Genomic DNA, 23,894 nt, shown 5'->3' with positions numbered 1-23,894 from the left:
TCTGTAACTTCAGTCGACTATAGAGTGGAGTGTATGGCTTCAAATTAATTGAGCATTTTGTGCATTATCTCCCTGTTTGGATGGCTTTATTCTGTGAAGTTATGTTGGCCTGCCCCTTTAAGTGGGGGGGGTCTTGGAGGGTCATGCGACCCAGAGGGCCAATCGGGTTGGAGTGTGTGAATCCTGGCCTGAGCACGGGTTTTACAGTTAGCTAGGAGTTTGAAGTCACGAAGTGCGGTAGCCTTTATCTTACGCTCTGTAAATAGTTAATTGAACCATTAAATCAGGGCAGCACAGTGGAGTGTTCAATCCCGGCCCCTGGGGCACTGTCCATGTGGAGTTTGAACATTCTCTGCGTGTTTGTGAGGGTCTCAACCATTACCCCCACAGCTTCAGCTAGGATGCAACACGGGACTCTATTGTTAGCAGCCTTATGAGTCTACGTATCAACATAGGCCAGGCGCACACATTTCAAACGCGGCCTCCTTTTGCTACGCTAAAGTATATCACCTCCGGCAGTACTACCGAAAATTGTCCTTGCTTTAAACCTTCTCAAAGCGTTGCCAGTGTTGGCGCAACACGTCAAGTTTTGAAGCTAAGAAGACCCAATATTATCTTGCGTCAAACACACGCAATGACTAGCATCACGATAACAGGTCTGAGAAGTTCTGACCCTTTCAGATAAGAAAGGACATGTTAAGTTGTGAAGACGATGTATTATTATGGGGAGCAAAGGTGGTCCTTCCCACTCCTGCTGGACAGCTATTGTTGCAAGAGGCACACTCTGCCCATTCTGGGATGGTACAGGTGAAAGTGCTCACACGCAGTTAGTGGCCCAGGACAGAGAATCTGGCCAAACAATGTGTCCAGTGTCAAATACAGCCCTTGGGAGTGGCCAGGTCAACCATCTTGCAGCCTCATTTAGGGGCTCCATGTTCTTGCTCTACAGGCTCCTCACTCCTAGTAGTTGGACAAACACAAAATGACCACCGTGACCTCATCAGCAAAGGTATAAAAATGTTGACAGATATATTCGACCCCCGGGTTGCCCGAGGTGGTGGTCTCAGATTATGGGACTGCTTTGACTCGCGAAGAGTTCAAACATTTCATGAGAACCAACGGTGTCCAACATATTCAAACCGCTTCCCACCGCTCTGCTTGAACTGGATTGGCTGACAGGGTTGTCCAAACATTCAAAGCCACCATGAAGAAACAGTCACCATCCTCTCTACAAACCAGACTGACCCGGTTCCTGCTCACCTCATAGAACAACACCTCCTGTCACCACAGGTGATACACTCACCGAGCTGCTAATGAGCAGACACATTAGAACACGGTTGGATCTGATATTTGCAAATTTGGCAGGGAGGGTGGAGGTGAAACAGAATGCACAGAAGAAACATCACAACTCGAGAAAACCTGTGAGAACGTTTAAGGTGGACGACTTGGCATATGTAAACACTTCTGGGGCTGATCCAAATTGGACGCCAGGAATCGCCGCGGCCAGTGTTGTATGAGGTCGATGTCCAAGAAGAAAGGGGGAAGAAACACCTGGACCATTTGAGAAGGAGAGAATTGTACACTGAACTAGCCCCCCCAGTACCCCTGTCAGCGGTATTGCGATGGATAAAAGTAATGCTACAGCAAGCTACCCAGAGTAAAAACGCAGTAATTCTCCAGGGGAACTGGGGACGTTATCTGCACAGACGCCCGTCGAGAGTCAACCCATTGAGGGTCAAACCAAAGTCACCACTCCTGCAGGAGTAGCCACTAGTGAATTACACCCCTCACAAAGGATTGGGAAGTCCCCGGACTGATTTACCATATAAGGGACCCATTTGTTGTATAATATTATAAATTGTTCCATTGTTATTGTAATATGTTAATCAGGGAATTAAAGGGGAAGGGATGTGGTAACATGCTCCTTTAAGGGGGAAAATTCATGGAGGGTCACGTGACCCAGAGGGCCAGTTGCATCAGAGCGCACGAAACCTGGGGCTCAGCTTTTGGAATCGTGAATACGGTACCCTATATCTCACTCTTGTAAGTAGTTAATTGCCTTAATAAACATGTTTATTCGTTAATCTACTTGGTGGTCGCTGTAATGATATGTATAATAAAAGGAGAGTCTGAGATGATTTTCATATATATCAACACTAGATGGCATCACTGAGTAGTCTTATAAAAGGCTGCATCTCTGAGCATTCTGGGAGAAGCCGATGAGAAGGATAGTGTAATAACGATGATAATAATAATAATCACTTATTGTCACAAGTAGGCTTCAATGAAGTTATTGCGAAAAGCCCCTGTGAGGTTGAGTTAGAATGTTGGTTGTATGAGAGAGATATAATTGAATACTGTAACATAGATTCAATACTATTATTTTGTTAGCTGTTACTCAGTAGAGTGTGCGAACCATTTCAAGTAGTGGAAAATAAACTAGCTTTGGTTTAAATATGTAGCTCAATGTTCTTTGTCAACACTACGCCTTTGGCAATCTTGGCGAAGATAGGAACATTACATTCGCCAGCCTTTCAAGATACTACAAATGCAAATATAAACATCTGTTCTATTCCTGAAGGAAAACCACAAATACTGTCAGTAACGAGAGCACACTGCTGGCAGCTAACTATCCCCAACAAGAATAAATAGATTTAGATTTAGGAACAAGAATTAACACTAAAAGAAAGTACATAAACATGGAAGTCTGAAACTTCAATGAATGCTCGCAAGGAGAGCAATTTCTTCCCGAGACTCCTTTTAACCCTTTTAAGAACCATTAACTTTCGTAAATTAATGCATCCTCTTTCTGAAAGTTCGACACAATGTTCTGTTGAGCTTACAGACGCAGTGTGTGAAATTCTTGCTCAAAACGTTGGACAGGAACTTCTATACAAGTCATTTACTGTCAGTAGTGAAGCAACATCTGCAGCGTTTGTGAAATATTGAAATAACCGGCAAGAGGTTATTAAGCAGAGATGAGTCGCTCTACGAACCTGCAGCTAATCAACTTCCCATTGTAGAATCTTACAACACAGATGGAGGCCATTCGGCCCAGCGTGCACATGCTAGCTCTTTGGAAGAGTTATCCAATTCGTCACAATGGCCTTTCTCTTCTCCATATCCCTTTAAATACAGAGGCAAGCTCTGCGACAGGAAAATACTGGCCACGATGACTTCGGTGGGAGGTATTCCTCGCATGGATAGGCAATTTCCTCTAGCCCGACAATTGTTTTCCTTTCCAATTATTTATCCGATTCTTACACCATTCAATCCGTCTCCACTGCCCAACATAAGAACTAGCTTCAGGGGGAAAAGAAATCCTCGCTTTGTGGAAGGAATCAGCTCAGCTGAATCAGTCAGTACAGTCAGGGGTCACTTGTATTGGGTGGGGAAAGTCTTAAACCCTTGATAATTTGATATTATCGACTGAGTCATATGAACTTTACTGACAGCACGTTCTGTGTGAGGACTTTTAATATTACCCGCTGATCACTCATGGATTCGCTCACAGCAAATCAATCAAATGATTGGTTAAGACTGCAGACGTCTATCTTGTGTTCTGGACAGTATGAGGTTAAGGTGTTTATTCTGTTCATCTTTTTAAGGCTACAAGCCCAGGTTAGCATCACATCAGAGGTCAATTACAGGTTAGGCAAAAGTTGAGGTTTCAGAGAGACTACTGATCGAGAATAATCGGTCTATCTCTCATTTACTTCTTAGACTTTCTGTCCCGAGTTGATTTGGTGGATTATACCAAAAGGCAATTCCTGAATCACCGAGATTCAATGCAGAATAATGTGAAGAAGCAAAGTTTTGGGCAGTGTGGAAGGATCCGAAAAGATAGGGGGCGGGATTCTGTGATCCTGAGGCTCAGTGTTGACGCCGTCGGAAACGCCGTCGCGTTTCTCCATGGCGTCAACGTGGCCTCAGGATCAGCAATTCTGGTCACGGCGCTCCAGCTGCTGATACCGGTGTGAACTGGGCGCCGTGGGGTCCGCGCATGCACAGCGGCACCGGCGCCAACGTGCTGGCCCCGACGCAACATGGTGCAGGGCTCCAGAGGCCGGCGCGTTGAAGTTAGCCACTGCGTGGCTCGGAAGAAAGGAGGCCCCCAGCCAGAGAGGCCGAGTTCCTGCCGGCTGAGAGCAGATGTGGACGGCACCGGTGGGACTCGGCTTTTTTACTGGCACCGTGCCAACCAAGCCGACGCCAATGGGGCCAATTCTCCACTCGAGAATAGCGTGCCGGCCACGCGGCGGCCTGTCCCGATTCGTGCCGCTTGCGGGAATTCTCCAGCCTGCCGTCGGGCTGAGAGAATCCCGCCCAGAATTCTCAACAAGCATCGAGGAACAGAAAGATCCTGAGAGTGCTGCTGTATCAATATATAAGGGTGGCAATGCAGATTCATAAAGAGACGCAAACAATCATGGGATTTTGAAAGGTTTCGTTTTAAAAGAGACACTGAATACAAAAGCAAGGAAAGGATGTTGAATTTGTACAAGATACTGGACAGCACGTGGCAGGGACTGTTATGTGCAGTTTTGGGCTTGGAGAGAATAGATTACAGGCAAACACGGTGGATAAAACAGGAAAATTGTGAAAAAAATACTCAAAACATTGGTGGTTAATAATGTGGTGAATAGTTAAAGGGCGAATTAACAGAGGCTGTTTCAAATCCAGAAGATTTTGTTTTTTATAAATTTAGAGTACCCAATTCATTTTATTCCAATTAAGGGGCAATTAGAACATAGAACATACAGTGCAGAAGGAGACCATTCGGCCCATTGAGTCTGCACCGACCTGCTTAAGCCCTCACTTCCACCCTATCCCCATAACCCAATAACCCCTCCTAACCTTTTTGGACACTAAGGGCAATTTATCATGGCCAATCCACCTAACCTGCACGTCTTTGGACTGGGAGGAAGCCGGAGCACCCGGAGGAAACCCCGCAGACAAGGGGAGAAGGTGCAGACTCCGCACAAACAGTGACTCAGTGGGGAATCGAACCTGGGACCCTGGCGCTGTGAAGCCACAGTGCTAGCCATTGTGCTACCGTGCTGTCGTGGCCAATCCGCCTAGCCTGCACATCTTTGGGTTGTGGGGGTTGAGACCCACGCAAACACGGGGATAACGTGTGAACTCCACACGGACAGTGACCCAGAGCTGGGATCGTACCCGGGACCTTGGCACCGTAAGACAGCAGTGCTAACCACTGCGAAATCGTGCTGACCGAAAATCCAGAAGATTGACAGTGAAAGATGGTTTTGAATTGGTAACAAAGGGGACAGAAACACTGGAATGATGGAGGCAAAAAAACGAAAGGTGATAGATTATTACGATATAGACTGCCTTCCCAAATATAGCAGGAATTAAAGGGAATTTGAAAACTGCAAGAGAAGAGTTGTGTTAGTGAGAAAGCGGTTGAGTTATATTTTTGATACACAAATGCCTAGCTCTTGGATATTTAAAGGCACCACTCTCCGATGACAAGCAATGTTTTATTCATTTACCTTTTTGATGTGTTTGATCGTGGAACTGCGTGGTACAAAGAAGTTTAAGTAAATCCCTGTTGGCAACAGGAATTCGACCTCCACATCTGGTTTCTCATCCTCAGTCCAGACATCTTGATGATAATGGATTCCTGGAGGCATTGTGGCCAATTTTCAGCTGCAATTTCCCCTGTAACACAAAAGGATAAGATGGGTTTTGAAACATAGAGAGAACATTGCTCCGCCCTAGCGAGATCTGAGCACCAGTTCAAAAAACAATTCAAATTGATTCAAACCGTAGCACCGATGGCTGCGTCTATTAAGTTTTTTTTAATAAGTTTAGAGTACCCAATTATTTTTTTTTCCAATTAAGTGGCAATTTTAGTGTGGCCAATCCACCTAGCCTGCACATCTTTTGGGTTGTGGGGGCAAAACCCACGCAAACACGGGGAGAATGTGCAAACTCCACACGGACAGTGACCCAGAGCCGGGATCGAACCTGGGACCTCGGCACCGTGAGGCAGCAGGGCTAATCTACTGCACCACCGTGCTGCCCTGTCTATTAAGTTTATGGATTTCGGATCCGGATTTGGGATTTTACTTGGAATCAGAAACCGAGAAGGAGCGGAGAAACAATGCTAAATTTCCCAGGAATATTCCTGGAAAAGCACCCTTTCAGTCTTGGATGAGTTGCCAAAGGGCTGAGAAAATCTGGAGTGCGTACTTCCCTGGTGGTGGGGAGGAAGTAGAGCGAGTGAAAGTCTAAAGAAAAGCCCTCACAGCGCTGAGAACCCAGGTTCGATCCCGACCCCGGGTCACTGTCCGTGTGGAGTTTGCACATTCTCCCCGTGTCTGTGTGGGTCTCACCCCCACAGCCCAAAGGTGTGCAGGATAGGTGAATTGGCCACGCTAAATTACTCTTTAATTAGAAAAAAAATTGGGTACTCTAAATTTTAAAAAGCAGCTTGCAACTTCTAATAGACGCAGTGATCAACAAAAAGTCGTGCAGATGTACAAACAGCACTTCGATCACTGATTGAGTGCATTAAAAGTGTGTTCATGTTTCACCAATTAGAATTTCTGATCCTTAAATGTCCCTTTTAATGCATACATCATGCCTCTATCGCCTTTAAATCCCAATGAAGGAGATTTTCAGCTGAACAAGATCATTAGGCAGATGGTATATGCAAATCGAAATATATAACAAATATATTTATTTCCCCCTCCGTCAAGACACAGTAAGCACATTCTTTAATTATAAATAAGGTGCAAGACAGTTTTGGTTTCTGGATTGCTTGGCATGATTGCGTTTGCAGAAGGGCGAGTAGTTGCGATTTGACAGAGTGAAAACGAGGCATATTTTGCAGAGGTAGTTTTCCCAGAAACCTCATGTTGCCCCCGCCGCCCCTCCGCCAACAACTCTCCACAATCCGGGTACGGAAATGCAAAATCTAAGGTGTATCAGAAGGGCATAGAAATCTGACAGACGTCGAGGGGTGGCCACATTTGGCAAAGTTGCGTTTTCGTTTTGTGCCCTTTTAAACCCAACTATTTTTCCTCCAGATTCAGATTCCAACGTTTGAACAAACAAATTGAATCCTAGAATAAGAGGCCACATCCCTGTGCCAGCTCTCTGAAAGAACTGTCCAGCTTCCACACCTCAGCCCTAGATTTTCCATTTCCAATCGTCATCCAATTCCCTTTTTCAGTTACTATTGATTCCACTCCCACCACCATTTCAGGCAGTCCTTTCCGGAACATAACTTGCTGTATCAAAGAAATTCTCCTAATCTCGCCCAATGTCTGAAATCTTTATTCGCTGTGTGTCAGTTCCGCATTACTGGTGCTGCACTAATCTCATCCAACAGAAGCCGTTATCAAAGCCACAATAAATAACAATAGCCTTGCATGGTGCCAAAGTTTATGTTGCACAACTTGAACACAACAACCACAAACAAGTCACTTGCAGAAATAGAAGTTTTCTTAAACTCGCAAAAAAACACTTGAAGCATGAGAGCACATAGCCAGCTGCACGTATACACTGCTAGATTTCCCAGTGTGGACACTCAGGCGATGGATGGCATTGAGCCGGGTTGTTCAGGCTTGGTATCCGGGAGCTTTTCTGCAGGCAAAGGGTAGTGGAAATCTGAAACCTTCTCCCCACCCCTAAAACCTGGTGAAAATCTAAAAATGGAGATGGGCAGATATTTTGTTTTGTTTAAAGGTGAGGAAGGATATGGAACCAAGGTAGGTAGTTGGAGTTAAGATACAGAACAGCCAGGATCCAATGAGTGGCAGAACGGAATCCAGGGGCTAAATTGTCTTCTCCTGTTCCTGTGGTGCATTTGCTTGGGGGGGGGGGGGGGGGGGGGGGGGGGGGCGACATTGGGGAAACATGGGTCTACGATGGGAAAGGATGGAATCGTTCAATCTTACAGGACAGAAGAAGGAGGCCGTTTGGCCCATCAAGCTTTTGCTAGCCCCTTGATTGAGCTGTCCAATTTGGACCTGCATCCTATCCCCAAAGGCTGCCAATTAGTTTGCTTCGAGTACCTGTCCAGTTGCCTTTTCAAATTCCTAGGGTATCCGTTCAATCGCACCCTGTAGGTTAGTGCATTCTGGGTTATTCTAAAACCCTTTGTGTAAATCCTCCTCTTATTGCCCTTCAACTTCCTACCTCAATTATTTTAAATCAGGTAGCCAAACTTCTCGCTCTATCAGTACCTCGCGGAATTCTAGATCTGCCTAACCGCTTAACTGGGATGGATCGGCTTTTGAACACGAATTGGGGTCGGAGCTGTGAGAGGGAGGAGTGGGGGAGAGAATGGAGGTGGACTGCACCTGGAGGTAGGGCAGTGAGAGGGAGGAGTGGGGGAGAGAATGGAGGTGGGGTGCCCCTGGAGGTAGGGCAGTGAGAGGGAGGAGTGGAGGAGAGAATGGAGGTGGACTGCACCTGGAGGTAGGGCAGTGAGAGGGAGGAGTGGGGTAGAGAATGGAGGTGGGGTGCCCCTGGAGGTAGGGCAGTGAGGGGGAGGAGTGGAGGAGAGAATGGAGGTGGTGTGCACCTGGAGGTAGGGCAGTGAGAGGGCGGAGTGGGGGAGAGAATGGAGGTGGACTGCACCTGGAGGTAGGGCAGTGAGAGGGAGGAGTGGAGGAGAGAATGGAGGTGGTGTGCACCTGGAGGTAGGGCAGTGAGAGGGCGGAGTGGGGGAGAGAATGGAGGTGGACTGCACCTGGAGGTAGGGCAGTGAGAGGGAGGAGTGGAGGAGAGAATGGAGGTGGGGTGCCCCTGGAGGTAGGGCAGTGAGAGGGAGGAGTGGGGTAGAGAATGGAGGTGGTGTGCACCTGGAGGTAGGGCAGTGAGAGGGCGGAGTGGGGGAGAGAATGGAGGTGGACTGCACCTGGAGGTAGGGCAGTGAGAGGGAGGAGTGGAGGAGAGAATGGAGGTGGGGTGCCCCTGGAGGTAGGGCAGTGAGAGGGCGGAGTGGGGGAGAGAATGGAGGTGGACTGCACCTGGAGGTAGGGCAGTGAGAGGGAGGAGTGGAGGAGAGAATGGAGGTGGACTGCACCTGGAGGTAGGGCAGTGAGAGGGAGGAGTGGGGTAGAGAATGGAGGTGGGGTGCCCCTGGAGGTAGGACAATGAGAGGGAGGAGTGGGGGAGAGAATGGAGGTATAGTGCAGCTTGACCTGAGGGAGGTATAGAGCAGGACACAGATTGTTGAGCAGGCAAAGTACCCAGATGCTGCAGTGACGAGGAAGGAAGTTGCAGGTTTGTGTATCTGCTTTCATACATCTGTCCTCAGATCACAGAATGATCTGTTCAGTGGTGAATGGCCTGTGAGCTGTCCGGGTCTGAAACACATGAATGGGCGCTGGAAGCAGATTCAACAGTAACTTTCAGAGGGGAAGTTCAAGTCCCACGGGAGACTGAACTCCAGAGATTGCTTTGTCGAAATGCAATCGAACAGAAATAGTTTTCGGAGGCAAGATTAACTGCAACATAATTGATGAACGACAAAAGCAGAAAATAGCCAATTTTGTGAAACACACAAAAAGCCAACAAGGAAAAAGAAAAGGTGGCTGAATAAACAGGTGTTCTTGGCATGTACGGTCACCGATAGTGAACTCAAATACAGTGCAGCTTCCAACACAAGGCCTGGAATACATTGAAGCACAAATCAAGTTATTTAAAGCCTGTGACCACCAGCTAATGAGGAAATGAACTGCACACAACCTATGTTAGCATGTTTTTGAATGATTCTCAGTTCCCGTGGCTTATTATATAGGGCGGAATCTAACGGCCATGCCTGCGTGGGACGTGACCTGCCCGGTAAACCTTGCTAGCAGAGCTCCTCAATGCAGGGAATGAAGGTAAGTGCGGCCTCGGATGGGCCTTCCTCGCCAAGGCACAAAATAATAACGGGGTCGTTCGTGACGCAGCAGGGCCGGGAAACGACCCGCTAAACCCACCCGGCAACGGGACTTTGTCCGTTAAATCGCACCCGTAGCCTGGTGATACCACCATCAGTGAGGCTTGGTTGGCAGGAATGGTTTGTATTGCGCAGTGAGGGAGTGATTTGGAAAGTATCAGCGGGTGGTCCCAGCTGAGCCGGGCTGTGGGGGAAAAACATTGCATTTGATTGTTCCAGGATGGCCACATGACTAATGCCATGTGCTTAGCCACCATGTGATGAGCAGGGGCCTATCAGAAAACCTGCTGGACCACGGAAATTATACAACTGAGGAAACACAAAACTTTGGACACACATCGAGGAACACCAAGTCCCATTTACCCGCCATCCCTCTGCTCGCATGACCTACACTGGCTCCCATTCAAGTAACATCTTGATTTTCATATTCTCAGTCTTGCCCTCCCGACCTCAGTAACCTCCTCCAGCCCCACAACCTTCCCAGATATCTGCACTCCTCTAATTCTGGCCTCTTTAGTCTCCCCAATTTTGTTCCTGCACCTTTGGTGGCCGAGCCCTCAGTTGCCAAGACCCCAGGCTCTGAAATTCCTTCCTTAAACCTCTCTGGCTCGTTTTCCGCCTTTAAAAACCTTCTCAACACCGACCTCATTGACCAAACGTTTGGCCATCTGACCAAATATCCCCTATGACCTGGTGTCATATTTTGTTTTATAATTCTCCTGTGAAGTGGGCTGGGGCATTTTAATCATCTTAAAAGATTTAAAAGTTACATAAATCTAAAACCGGGGTTCCTCCGCACCTTCGGGGGCTAGGCTGGCGCTGGAGTGATTGGCGCCGTGCGAACCGGCACCGAAGGGGCCTCCGCCAGCTGGCGCCAGTTGGCGCATGCGCAGGAGCGCCAGCGTGTTCCCAGAAATGCTGCCGTGATTCCTGTGCATGCCGTGGGGGCACTCTTTCCCTCCGCGCTGGACATGGCGAAGCTTTACAGCGGCCGGCGCGGAGGGAAAGTGGTGGGCCCCGATCGCGGGCCAGGCCACCGGGCCCCCCTCCGGGGCCTGTTACCCCCGTGCCCCCCCCGAGGACTCCGCAGGCCACCCACAGAGCCAGGTCCCGCCTGTACGAACCTTGTGTAATTTACACCGGCGGGACTGGCCGAAAACGGGCGGCCGCTCGGCCCATCACAGAGCAGAGAACCACCGGGTGGGCCGCTGCCAACGGCTCCCAACCGGCGCGGCACGATTCTGCCCCCGCCGAAAAACCGGCGCCGGAGAATTTGCCAGCCGACGCCGGCCGGGATTCACCCCCCCCCCCCCCCCCCCCCCCCCCCCCCCCCGGCGATTGTCCGGCTCGGAGGGGGTCGGAGAATCCCACCCAAGTTGCTATTATTCAGGGAATGGGATTTGCAAATTCATTTAACACTTTGAAGCATTTACTCAATCACTTTGTTAGCCTAGAATTCTGAATGAAATCTCCTGGCTGGGCAAGACTTTGGAGGTTCGACCTGTTTAATCTGAAGAGCACACGGCTGACAAACATCCTGGGTACGATGATCCCTTTCAGCGACGTGTTGACCCCGGGTCAGAATCGGTGGATTTCCAAAACAGCAAAATAGGCGGCGGTCCCGAAGCAATTCAGTAACCGTTAATGGGCTCGCACCAACACCACGTGGAGCACCATTGACTCCAATGAGAAACCGTGTTGGATTCGCCAGGGTCGGGATTAACACTCGGTAGCTGACAAGCTGCAGCCGTATATTAGCACTCCACTTCCTAACACGCTCATCCCAGCCAACAAGATGGCATTGGCTGCACTGGATGGGTCCCTTTGATTGGTCGGCTGGGGCCAGTGGGCACCTAGGGGGGGGTGGCCTGCGGCACTAAGCTCACAGCGGGCTGTTTGCATGGCTGCCTTGCCGGCTTCGGCAATGGTGTTCCGTACCCGTCCACCCCAACCCCATGGCCTACCTCCTGGCTACTCCCCACGGCCCTGCCAGGAGCCCCCATCCAGCGGCACAGCTGTCAGCAAATTTGGGCGATGTTGGACTCTTTCCGCACCCTCTCTCTCTCTCTCCCTCAGCAGCAACGGTGCCGCTTTCCCACATTTTGAAAACACAAGTGAAACTCGCCTTCAGTAATTCCACCTGGTGGAGACAGAGCATCGCGGGAGGCCCCGGAGAATACCAGGTCAGGCCCCGCTAATGACATGCAAACGGTTTTTACGATACATGTGGAGTGGACACTGCTGTCGAGGCACCAGAGCATGGCATTCGGGCGAGCGTCTGGCGCCCGCCACAATTTTAGCCTCACGACCGATTCTCCGTCCAATCGCCTTTCTCAATTTCACGTCAGCTGACGGACAATCCCAGCCCCCATTGTTCCTCCAGGGGCGCATATTGTGGGATCGCAGATGTCATTAGCCTGTCTCTGTGTGAGGGCTGAATGAACAGCTTTCACCCCTTGACAATAATTTAAAAAAAAAAAATTTAGTGTATCCAATTCATTGTTTCCAATAAAGGGGCAATTTAGCGTGGCCAATCCACCTACCCTGCACATTTTTGGGTTGTGAGGACGAAACCCACGCAGACACGGGGAGAATGTGCAAACTCCACAGGGACAGTGACCCAGAGCCGGGATCGAACCTGGGACCTCAGCGCCGTGAGGCAGCTGTGCTAACCACTAGGCCACCGTGCTGCCCTTCCTTGACAATAAGTGACCACAGACTGGGCTGTTAGTGAGATGGCCATTGTCCTGTTTCCATTGACTCGACCATCTCTTCGAGCAGAAATTAATATTTCAGCAGCTTCCTTGCGATATTCAGGGAGGAAAGTGGAAACTGGAAGTAGGTGGGTTTGAGGAAAATGATGAAAATCCTATTTGGCTGCCACATGGCAAGGTCGTCATTTATGCCCCATGGTATTCACACTATTGAAGACAATAGCCGTATAACAGTGGTGTTGGAGACTCGCAATGATGGGAAGGAACGCTGAGATTTGATCCCCTCAGACCCACACCGCGTGGAGAGGGCGCACAGCGAGGAATCAGGCGGAACCAGCAATGACGAGAACTCATTGTGAAACTAGCTTTAGGTTTCCGCTTCCTTCTGTCATTCTCGCTTGAATTTCCCCTCAGCTGGTTTACCAAAACTTGCCAAACGGAAATGTCTTCACCGCCTCAATGCATCGGCACTGATGAGGGCCAACTGGGGTGCGCCGAAAAGATCATTCCTTTTGGAAAGGAAATCCATGGGAAGCCAACAAGAGCAGGCTCGAGGCCTCCTTCTCCCCCTATTTCTAATATTATCGCACCCTCTCCAACCTGGCTGCTTTTAGAAATGAGGAAGAGTGGTGTCCAAATATCGTGTACATGTCTCAAAAGCATCATAGAATGAGAATGAAGGCAACTACAAATACATGATACACGTCACTCGCCGCCCTGACTTGGAAATATATCGGCCATTCACTGCCGCTGGGCCAAATTCCTGAAACTCGCTCCCTAACAGCAGTGGCTGTGCCTACACCTCAGGGACTGCAGTGGTTCAAGAAGGCAGCTCACCACCACCTTGTGAAGGGCAATTAGGGATGGGCGAACCAGAGACGCACACATCCCACGAACAAATTTTTAAAAGAAATTAAATTGGATCTTTCTTGCTCTATAAATGTGGTTATCCAAAATGTTACTACCCGCACCCTAACACACACAAAGTCCCATCACGCCTGTGCTCACTCATCTATATTGGTCGCATGTTAAGACCATAAGATGGGCGGCACGGTAGCACAGTGGTTAGCACTGTTGCTTCAAAGCACCAGTGTCCAGGGTTTGATTCCTGGCTCAGGTCACTGTCTGTGCGGAGTCTGCACATTCTCCCTGTGTCCACATGGGTCTCCTCCGGGTGCTCTGATTTCCTGCCACAAGTCCCGAAAGATGTGTATGCTAGGTGAATTCGAGATTCTGAATTCTCCCTCAGTGTGCCCGGTAATGCTCCCCATAATCCTGATCCCGTTATTAATCAAGAACCTTTCTCGGTCTTGAAGACACTGTGACTTGGCCTCCACAGCCTTCTGCCGCAATGAGCTCCATAGATTCGCCACACTCTGGCTGAAGACATTCCTCCTCATTTATGGTAGCACAGTGGTTAGCATAGTTGCTTCACAGCTCCAGGGTCCCGGGTTCCATTCCCGGCTTGGGTCACTGTCTGTGCGGAGTCTGCACGTCCTCCCCCTGTGTGCGTGGGTTTCCTCCGGGTGCTCAGGTTTCCTCCCACAGTCCAAAGCTGTGCGGGTTAGGTGGATTGGTCATGCTAAATTGCCCCTTAGTGTCCAAAAAGGTTAAGTGGGGTTACTGGGTTACGGGTGTGGCCTTGGGTAGGATGCACTTTCCAAGGGCGGATGCAGACTCCATGGGCCGAATGGCCTCCTTTTGCACTGTAAATTCTATGGTTAATCGGAATTAAGCAGATTAAGCAGCATCTCAATTTTAAAATTCCAATGCTTATTTTCAAATATCTCCATGTCCTCGCCCTTCCCCACCCCTGCGTCATTCTCCCAGCCCACACCCTCCAGAATCACTATGTTACTTCCATTACATCTTCCAGCCCTGCCTGGAGTTTAATCGTTCTATCATTGGTAGCTGCGTCCTGAGCTGTCAATGTTTCAACCTCCTGGAATTCCCATCCCTCAACTTTTCTGCCTCTCTATTGCTCTCTCTTCCCTGAAGACAAGCCTTATAAGATACATTTTGAATAATCCTTTGGTCATCCACCATAATATCCCCTCGTGCTGCTCAATGTCAAATGTTGTTCAATAACATGACTGTGAAGTATATCGGGACATTTCACTACAAAATGTTGCTACACAAATATAAGTTGCTCTTGTTTCATTGAACCCCTGCAGTGCAGAAGGAGGCCATTCAGCCCATCAGTCTGCCTCTGAAAGAGCACCCTACCCAGGCCCCCACCCCAACAAATTGTTCTTGTCGAATTTGGCATTAGCATGCTGCTCTCCCAAGGTACATCGCACAGGAGAATTGGTTCCAAAATAAATTCTGACAAATAATTGGAGAAACCAATATAATAAATAAAAACAGAAAACGCATCTGTGGAGGGGAAACAAGAATGTGTCTCTTCTCCAGAACTATAGAAAGGTCATTCGGACTTGAAACGTTAACCCTGTTTCTCGCTACAGACAGTGCAGGACCTGCTGAGTTTACCCAGCGGTTTCTGTTTTTATTTCAAATTCCCAGCATCCGCAGTATTTTGCTTCTATTTGAGAGACACCAATGAATGGATCAATGTTGGGATAGACCATTCTAATGTTACTTACTTGAGTAAAATAACAAATTGGATGGTATTATTTACTGGTTGGGTTGGGGAGGTGAGGAAAGAAACACAAACTAGTCAATAATTTCCCAATGGAACGCCTGCACCAAGCATTGGGCAACACGGAATGATGCCAAACACACCAATAATATTAACAGTCTTTTTTAGTGTGGCCATCACGGGTTTTGATCAACGGATGTCGGATAGCTAGAGTTCAGTTTCCTTCTAAAATTGAGCAAATGTACGCAATAATCCTGTTTCTGCATACCTGTGGGGATGTGATATATTTACATTCCCTGACCCACACTGCTCTCTGTGGTCCGAAGAGATCAGCTCCAAGTTATGCTCACAATCTTTTCTTGCTCAGCTTATTAATAATAATAATCTTTATTATTGTCACAAGTAGGCTTACATTGACACTGCCATGAAGTTCCTGTGAAAAGCCCCTAGTCGCCACATTCCGGCGCCTGTTCGGGTACACGGAGGGAGAATTCTGAATGTCCAATCCGCCTGACAACACGTCTTTCAGGACTTGTGGGAGGAAACCGGAGCACCCGGAGGAAACCCACGCAGACGCCGGGAGAACGTGCAGACTCCGCACAGACAGTGACCCAGCCGGGAATCGAACCCGGTCCCTGACGCTGTGAAGCCACAGTGCTAACCATTGTGCTATTGTACCGCCTTGGGAAAGCTACGCAGATACATCAAAGTCAAATGACCACCAGACAGTCTGAGAGAAGGAACATGAATGGCAAATATTAGCAAATCACAGAGAGGCCCATATGGGCACTGAGCTCCTCTCGTGTGGTGTAAGTTATTGTTCCCCCATTACTGTGGGAAAATTCTTGCAAGCTAGAAGAATAAAACGCCTTGATCGCATGTCTCTTATTTTCCTCAGCAATCCTGAAGTTCTGAACTACAAAACGATTATTTAATACAGAAAGATTAGACTCAGTTATGGAGCAAGGTGAAGACAAATTCGTTCTGTTCTAAAAAAAATTCACTCCCATCAGATTTTGGACAAAACAATTTTGCTGTGTGTGTTAGAGGGCAGCAGGGCATAGTTTGATACATTTGTGATGTTTCATTCAAATTCACTGGGTCATAAAATGCACCATTATAAGCCTACACACCATAGCTTTGTTTAAAAAAATCATCTTCTGCGACAATCAGAAATAACACAATTTATCAGATTGAAAGATCACAGCCCATTTCCTTTTTGTTAAATGAGAAACCAATCCACCCATCTTGGAGCTTCCACACCACTGACGCTCTAGTGCAGTTCTGCAGGCATGCTACACGGTGTGGGGAGCCGCCATCCACACAATAGGTTAAACTGAGCCCCCCCCCCCAGGTAGGTGTAAAAGCTCCATGCCATTGGCCAATGCACTCTGCCCAGTGTCCTGTCCAATAATTAGCCTGTAAATTACATCTCAAAGGAGCATTATCATAGACCCATGGAATCCCTACAGTGCTGACAGAGCCATTCAGCCCATCGAGTCTGCACCGACCCTCCAAAAGAGCCCACTACCTCACCCAATCTGCATAATCCCACCTAACCCGCACACCTTTGGACTGTGGGAGGAAACCGAAGCACCCGGAGGAAACCCACGCAGACACAGGGAGAACGTGCAGACAGTCACCCGAGGCCGGAATTGAACCCGGATCCCTGATGCTCTGAGGCGGCAGTGCTAACCACTATGGCACCGTCCCACCTGTATCCGTGTCATTACCACATTGCTGGGGCAGCACGGTAGCAACGTGGTTAGCACAGTTGCTTCACAGCTCCAGGGTCCCAGGTTCGATTCCCAGCTTGGGTCACTGTCTGGGTGGAGTTTGCACGTTCTCCCCGTGTCTGCGTGGGTTTCCTCCGGGTGCTCCGGTTTCCACCCACAGTCCAAAGATGTGTGGGTTAGGCGGATTGGCCATGATAAATTACCCTTAGTGACCAAAAAAGGTTAAGTGGGGGTTACTGGGTTACGGGGATAGGGTAGATACATGGGCTTCAGTAGGGTGCTCTTTGTAAGGGCCGGTGCAGACTCGATGGGCCGAATGGCCTCCTTCTGCATTGTAAATTCTATGATCTTCTATGCTTTTTGTGCAGAAATTGGCTGTCGCGTTTCCTTCGGTCACACGGAGATCATACTGACTGTAAAATGCTTTCAGGCGTCTTAAGGTCATGAAGGATGCTGGGAAAATCCAACATTTGTTTTTCAACCGCTCTGTATTGAGCCTATTTTCTAAACATTGGTTATGAAGAGGTTCCACCTTATAGCCTAGTTAAGCTACTGATTTCACAACTTTCTAACCTTATCTGATTTTTGCACACAGAACTTCTCTATTCAATCTCAAATAGGCAGAGGCTGTGGGGGGGGGGGGGGGGTTTGAAGAGGATTCTCGAAATGGAAACATTTCAAAAGCTTTCCCTTCCTCGTTTGAACACGTTGGAGCTGAAGTAACAGCAGCAGGAAGACCAGAACGGCAGCTAGAGTATTAAGGGTTAAATTTAGGAGGGACCACACAATTAGAGTTGTAGCCCCAGGGATTTAGATGGTTAATGGGTGATTTTATTGAAGTTTTCGAGATGTGCAGGGAACAGATAGGATAGGTGGAAACAATTTTCTCAATTCAGGAATCCAGGACTTGGGGATGGAGCCGGACCTCTCAGGGATTGGATTAGGAAACACTTTTACACAGAAAGGTTGGGAGACATGTGGAATTCCTGACCGTAAATATCCATTGACGTTAGCTCAATCGTTCACTTAAACCGGAGAATGATAGATTTTTGTTCACTGAAGATATCGGTCGGGATTCTCCGACCCCGCGCCGGGTCGGAGAAGCGCCGGGGAAGGTGTGAGAATCGCGGCGCGCTGCTCCGACACGGGGTTGCTGATTCTCCGCCGCCCGGAGAATCAGCGCCAATCGCACCCGCGGGGACGCCGCCGCGCCGGTCGTGGGCCGTTGAAAGCGCCCCCCCCACGGCGATTCTCCGCGCTCGACGGGCCGAGTCCCGCCGGCGTGGGTTACATACGGTCCCATACGTATTGCCCGGGGGCCGTGGCGCGGTGGCTTTCGAGCGGACAGCACTCCGCCGCCGTACTAGCCCCCGAGGAAGGGGTGAAAGACTGGGCCTGGAGGCTCGTTGACGCCGGCATCGTTCCTGCCGGGTTCTGTCACCGCCGTCAACACTTGGCCGGGATTTCAGAGCATCTCGGACACCAAGTGATATGGGGCACGGTGGGTATGGGCAGTCAGATCACAGATCAACCATCCTCATTCAACAGGCAAAACAGGCTCTTCATGGTCACATCCTCCTCTTCCAATGTGTTTCTGCTCAATGGACTCCAAAGGTAATCTCTGCTTGGAGTACTTTGAGCTATTCTAATGAGATAATAAAGTGCTTTGTAATTGCAAAATGTTTATCTCACTCCGGCAACTGTTTAACTTTAGTTAAATAAGCTCCAGAGTAGAGAAGACAAAAAATAATCAGGTGGTGATGGTGTAAGGTTGTTCTGAAGCTATACTTGGCTGTGGGCCAAAATAGGAACAGACGGCGGGTTGGAAGCCACTTACTGGGTTTCCTCCGGGTGCTCCGGTTTCCTCCCACAAGTCCCGAAAGACGTGCTTGCCAGGTGAATTATCATAGAACATAGTACAGTACAGCACAGAACAGACCCTTCGGCCCTCAGTGTTGTGTCGAGCATTGTCCCAAACCAATGTCAAGCTATCTTGTTCCTCTTGACAAGACATTCAACCTTTTTTGTGAACCATGGTTCCCTCACACGGCCATTTCCTCCCTGCCTGACAGGGACATACCTATCAAGGACACGCAGTATTTGTTCCTTGAACAAGCTCCACTTTTCATTTCCGCCTTTCCCTGACAGTTTCTGTTCCCATCTGATGCTCCCTAATTCTTGCCTAATCGCATCATAATTACCCCTCCCCCAATTATAAACCTTGCCCTGCCGTATGGCCTTACCCCTCTCCACTGCAATAGGGAAAGACACCAAATTGTGGTCACTAAGGTCATCCAGGAATAAAACTTTCCCCTTGGACATTCTGAATTCTCCCTCAGTGTACCCGAACAGGTGCCGGAATGTGGCGACTAGGGGCTTTTCACAGTAACTCTATTGCAGTGTTAATGTAAGCCTACTTGTGACAAAAATGATTATTATTATTACTCCTTGCTCCAATAGGGGCACAGGAGGCAGTCAGTCCTTCAATTCCTTTGCAAAGAAATCATCTTTAAAAGAAATGCAGAACTGCATTCTAAAAGCACCCTTCACAACCTCAGCACAAACCCAAGCACTGGCTCGCAAATGAAGTACTTCTTTGAAGTGTAGTCACTGCTGTAGTGTGGGGACCGCAGGAATCAATTTGAGCACAGCGCGATTCCATAGAGAGCAGTGAACAAACAACCAGAGCAGCTCTACTGATGGTGGTCGCTGGACTAATATTGTCCAGGGGTTCTGGAGATGTTTCCTCTGCTCTTGGAAACAGTAGCGTGGGATTGTGTACATAGAATTTACAGTGCAGAAGGAGGCCATTCGGCCCATCGAGTCTGCACTGGTCCTTGGAAAGAGCACCATACCTAAGCCCAGACCGCCACCCTATTCCCGAACCCAGCAATCCTACTTAACCTTTTGGACACTAAGGGGCAATTTATCATGGCCAATCCACCTAATGTGCACATCTTTGGGACTGTGGGAGGAAACCGGAGGAAACCCACACAGACACGGGGAGAACGTGCAGACTTTGCACAGACAGAGACCCAAGCCGGGAATCGAACCTGGGACCCTGGCGCTGTGAAGCGACCGTGCTAACCACTACCACTCCGCCACCTGAGAAATCAGACGGGGCTTTGGTTTAACTGCACTTTCACCTGAACACTGAGCATCAGTAAAAAAGGTTTGGCATCATGAAGTAGCAAACCCGCTCACCTGTATAATCCTGGCCTAGACACCGGCCAGCTCATTGCCTGGAACTGCATCCCTCGCATACAGGAGGTTCCAGGCTGAACTAGGGAAACCAGGGCGCCAATGCATTCTGAACAAATCGAACCTTTTCCTTATTTCTCCATCACAGCATCAAAATTACAACATATGGGGCTGGTTTAGCACAGTGGGCTAAACAGCTGGCCTGTAATGCAGAACAATGCCAGCAGCGCGGGTTCAATTCCCGTACCAGCCTCCCCGAACAGGCGCCGGAATGTGGCGACTAGGGGCTTTTCACAGTAACTTCATTGAAGCCTACTTGTGACAATAAGCGATTATTAATATTAAAATATTTTTGCACTTTAAACAGCGACTGGTAAACCAGTAAGACGTCTATCGTGGTTAGAGCTCAGCAATACTTCAAAAGAAAATAAAATGAACCAGCCTCACTTGCCTACCTGCACTATAACCCTCCACAGCTCTTACTAAACTCAGGACCAACTATAAATATTTAATCTGTTAAAAAGTATTCCGAACACTCACAATACCATAAATCTGTTTGGCAAGTCTTGAGCCCATCATCCACATTCCGACTCTATGCTAATCAATTTGGTTAAAATTTTCTCAAGCCATTCCAAGGTGCAAGTACAGAGGATAATTTTTTAAAAGAGAGAAAGATCTGGCTTTGAAACACTGACTGGGTAGAAGCAGGCCAACGGGGAAAGGATAACGAACAAGATGTGCACACAGCTATTTCTACGAGCTTAGAAATCTGTTGTCAGATTCAAAAAGTCTACCGGATGATACAGAGTTAGTCACAATAAAATGCTCACAATAAAAATGTTGGTCTGCTTGGGGACGTGCCTGCTATTTCCAAACTAGTAGCAATCCTTGCCTATAACAAAACCCTCACAAATGTTCCCACCTTCGTAAATGAGTAAAGAGTTCCACAGAGTTGTCAGTGAAAACTAAGTTATTTTAAAGAAATCGTGCTTTACTACATTTCTCAAATATTTTGTCAGTTTGAGTGAAAGGGGGGCACTCAGATTTATCTTTCTATTAATGCGAGAAACAAGTTTTAATGTTAGACAACATCCAATTCTGAATTACATCAATAACCTGTGTAATCAGATAGTATTGTTCCCGAAACAATTTGCACCCCACACAGAGGTTTCACTGAATGTATTTTACACATGTACATAAATTAAATATTAATACATGCTACGTAAATGAAATATTAATACAAAGAATGCCAACTTGCCTCAGTTCCTGAATTGAACGTATGGAGAAGATTACTAAACCCATACATTAAAATAATCGATCCTGCAGTTCCTTTACTGTAGTGATAAGTACACGTAACTAGGAACAGTCTTCATTGAATGAATGTAGGTTTGCTTGTATCAACTGTGCAGTTTAGAAATATAATAGTGGTTACATCACACTAGAATCCTGTGCGTAATTGTAAAATCTTGGCTGAAATCCTCCAGCAAGTAGCAATAAACTCCAGCAACAGTTCAAGTGGGAAGTCAAGCATTCACAGCAGCTCAATAATGAAAGGGTGCCAGCTAACATGAGTCAGAGCTTCAGGCAAACATCACAGCCAAAAGCAGTGCCAGAAAACACTTCAGTTTTTTAAACCGCTCCATTGCGTTGCAATGCACCTCCCTTTCCCTTGCTCTCGCAACTTTACTGCTTCCCCCATGAGATGTACTTCTCTCCGCGCTGTTGGTCAAGCGTCGAGTGTTAGTTCTCCACAAAGCGCGACTTGAAAACAAAGAGAGAAGCTAAAGAGAAACCCACACAAAAACTGTAATGTAAATCCTTCCCAGCTCGGCCACCAACTGGGGGTTGGGCTTAGATTATGTTAATCAAAGAACAGCAGCTCCACCACAGGATTAGTCACAATAGGTTTTACTGAACAACAGTGTCATTAACGATGAATCGGTTTCCCAGGAATAGTTGCTTACCCATTTCAGCAACTCAACAAGAATCATTAAAGCCTCACATCCCAATGGCTCAGATTCACTTTGATTGGAGGCACGTTAAACACAATAGCGTCTCTTCAGTCTTATGATGCCAATGAAAGGTAGGCTGTGCAATGCAATGAACCATCGAGGTTGGCACACACTGCAGACGTGAGGGTCCACCGGCTCCCACCCAGATGACCTGTCACACGCGGGTTGTTAATGCCACACCAAATGGCCCATTCCTCCCACTGACCACATTACCATTCTCCTGCAGGTTTTCCATCTGACTGGGCTGGCCCGTCCGGGGTGGGCCCCGCCCAGGTGGGCCGTCCGGGGTGGGCCGTCCGGGGTGGGCCGTCCGGGGTGGGCCATCCGGGGTGGGCCGTCCGGGCCCCACCCTCCCCACCCTCCCCACCCTCCCCACCCTCCCCACCCTGCCTCCCGTGGAAACACCTCGGAGGAGAATTCCGAGGGAACCAAATTCGAAACATCACAGCTGTCATCCCCACCCTCCACCAGCGCAGACACACACCTCGGTGGGCAACGGTAGTGGTTAGGCTTCTGGGGCACATTGTGATGAGCACCGCACAGTTTCTGATGCACTTTGGGTGGAGGCAGGAACACCCAGGCCACACAGCAGTCGGAGGGCTGCTGGATCCCAGGACCCAGCTGGGTCCCAGTCAGATGCTGAGCATCGCGACCAGGTTTCCCCGCAGCTGATGCAGACGCTGGGGTGTGACGGTGAGATTCAGAGGGGCTCGATCCAGCTGCCCTTCTGTCCTGAGGTGGGCACCTATGGGCACCGGCCGGGAGGAGGGGGCACTGGGTGCCAACCCGGAGCCATCTGACAGAGTGGCAGTGGCAGCCACCACCTCCCCCGGGACTCACCCCACTGACAGCGGCACATCTCGGAGTCAGCACCCGAAACAGGGCGGCACGATGAGGCATATGCTGCGCGGGACCCCTGCGCGGGACCCCTGCGCGGGACCCTGCGCGGGACCCTGCGCCGGACTCTGCGCCGGACACTGCGCCGGACACTGCGCCGGACACTGCGAGGGACACTGCGAGGGACACTGCGCCGGACACTGCGCCGGACACTGCGTGGATACTGCGTGGGACACTGCGTGGGACACTGCGCCGGACACTGCGCCGGACACTGCGTGGGACACTGCGTGGGAACTGCGCCGGACACTGCGCCGGACACTGCGCCGGACACTGCGCCGGACACTGCGTGGGACACTGCGCCGGACACTGCGCCGGACACTGCGCCGGACACTGCGCCGGACACTGCGCCGGACACTGCGTGGGACACTGCGAGGGACACTGCGCCGGACACTGCGTGGGACACTGCGTGGGAACTGCGCCGGACACTGCGCCGGACACTGCGCCGGACACTGCGCCGGACACTGCGCCGGACACTGCGCCGGACACTGCGTGGGACACTGCGCCGGACACTGCGCCGGACACTGCGTGGGACACTGCGAGGGACACTGCGCCGGACACTGCGTGGGACACTGCGTGGGAACTGCGCCGGACACTGCGCCGGACACTGCGCCGGACACTGCGCCGGACACTGCGCCGGACACTGCGCCGGACACTGCGTGGGACACTGCGCCGGACACTGCGCCGGACACTGCGTGGGACACTGCGCCGGACACTGCGCCGGACACTGCGCCGGACACTGCGCCGGACACTGCGCCGGACACTGCGCCGGACACTGCGTGGGACACTGCGCCGGACACTGCGCCGGACACTGCG

General features: G+C 49.5%; 1 protein-coding gene across 7 annotated transcripts in view; it reads right to left on the bottom strand.

Moving 5' to 3' along the window:
- pik3cd (phosphatidylinositol-4,5-bisphosphate 3-kinase, catalytic subunit delta) overlaps window positions 1-23,894 on the bottom strand; it is a 219,529-nt gene that overhangs the window by 92,808 nt on the left and 102,827 nt on the right. For 3 of the 7 annotated variants that reach the window (XM_038821382.1, XM_038821381.1, XM_038821386.1), the window contains 2 exons: window positions 21,431-21,933; window positions 5,514-5,682 (listed from right to left, as the gene is read on the bottom strand). In XM_038821382.1, coding sequence (XP_038677310.1) covers window positions 5,514-5,654 — 141 coding nt within the window. In that variant the 5' untranslated portion in view covers window positions 5,655-5,682; window positions 21,431-21,933. Of the gene's footprint in view, window positions 1-5,513; window positions 5,683-21,430; window positions 21,999-23,894 lie in introns of those variants that run through there. The other 4 variants (XM_038821383.1, XM_038821385.1, XM_038821387.1 and 1 more) reach the window with 2 other exon arrangements.

Source organism: Scyliorhinus canicula, chromosome 16 (genome assembly GCF_902713615.1).
Source record: "Scyliorhinus canicula chromosome 16, sScyCan1.1, whole genome shotgun sequence".
NCBI lineage: Eukaryota > Metazoa > Chordata > Chondrichthyes > Carcharhiniformes > Scyliorhinidae > Scyliorhinus > Scyliorhinus canicula.
Note: the sequence above shows the minus strand (reverse complement) of the source record. Positions and strands in the feature narration are given on the sequence as shown.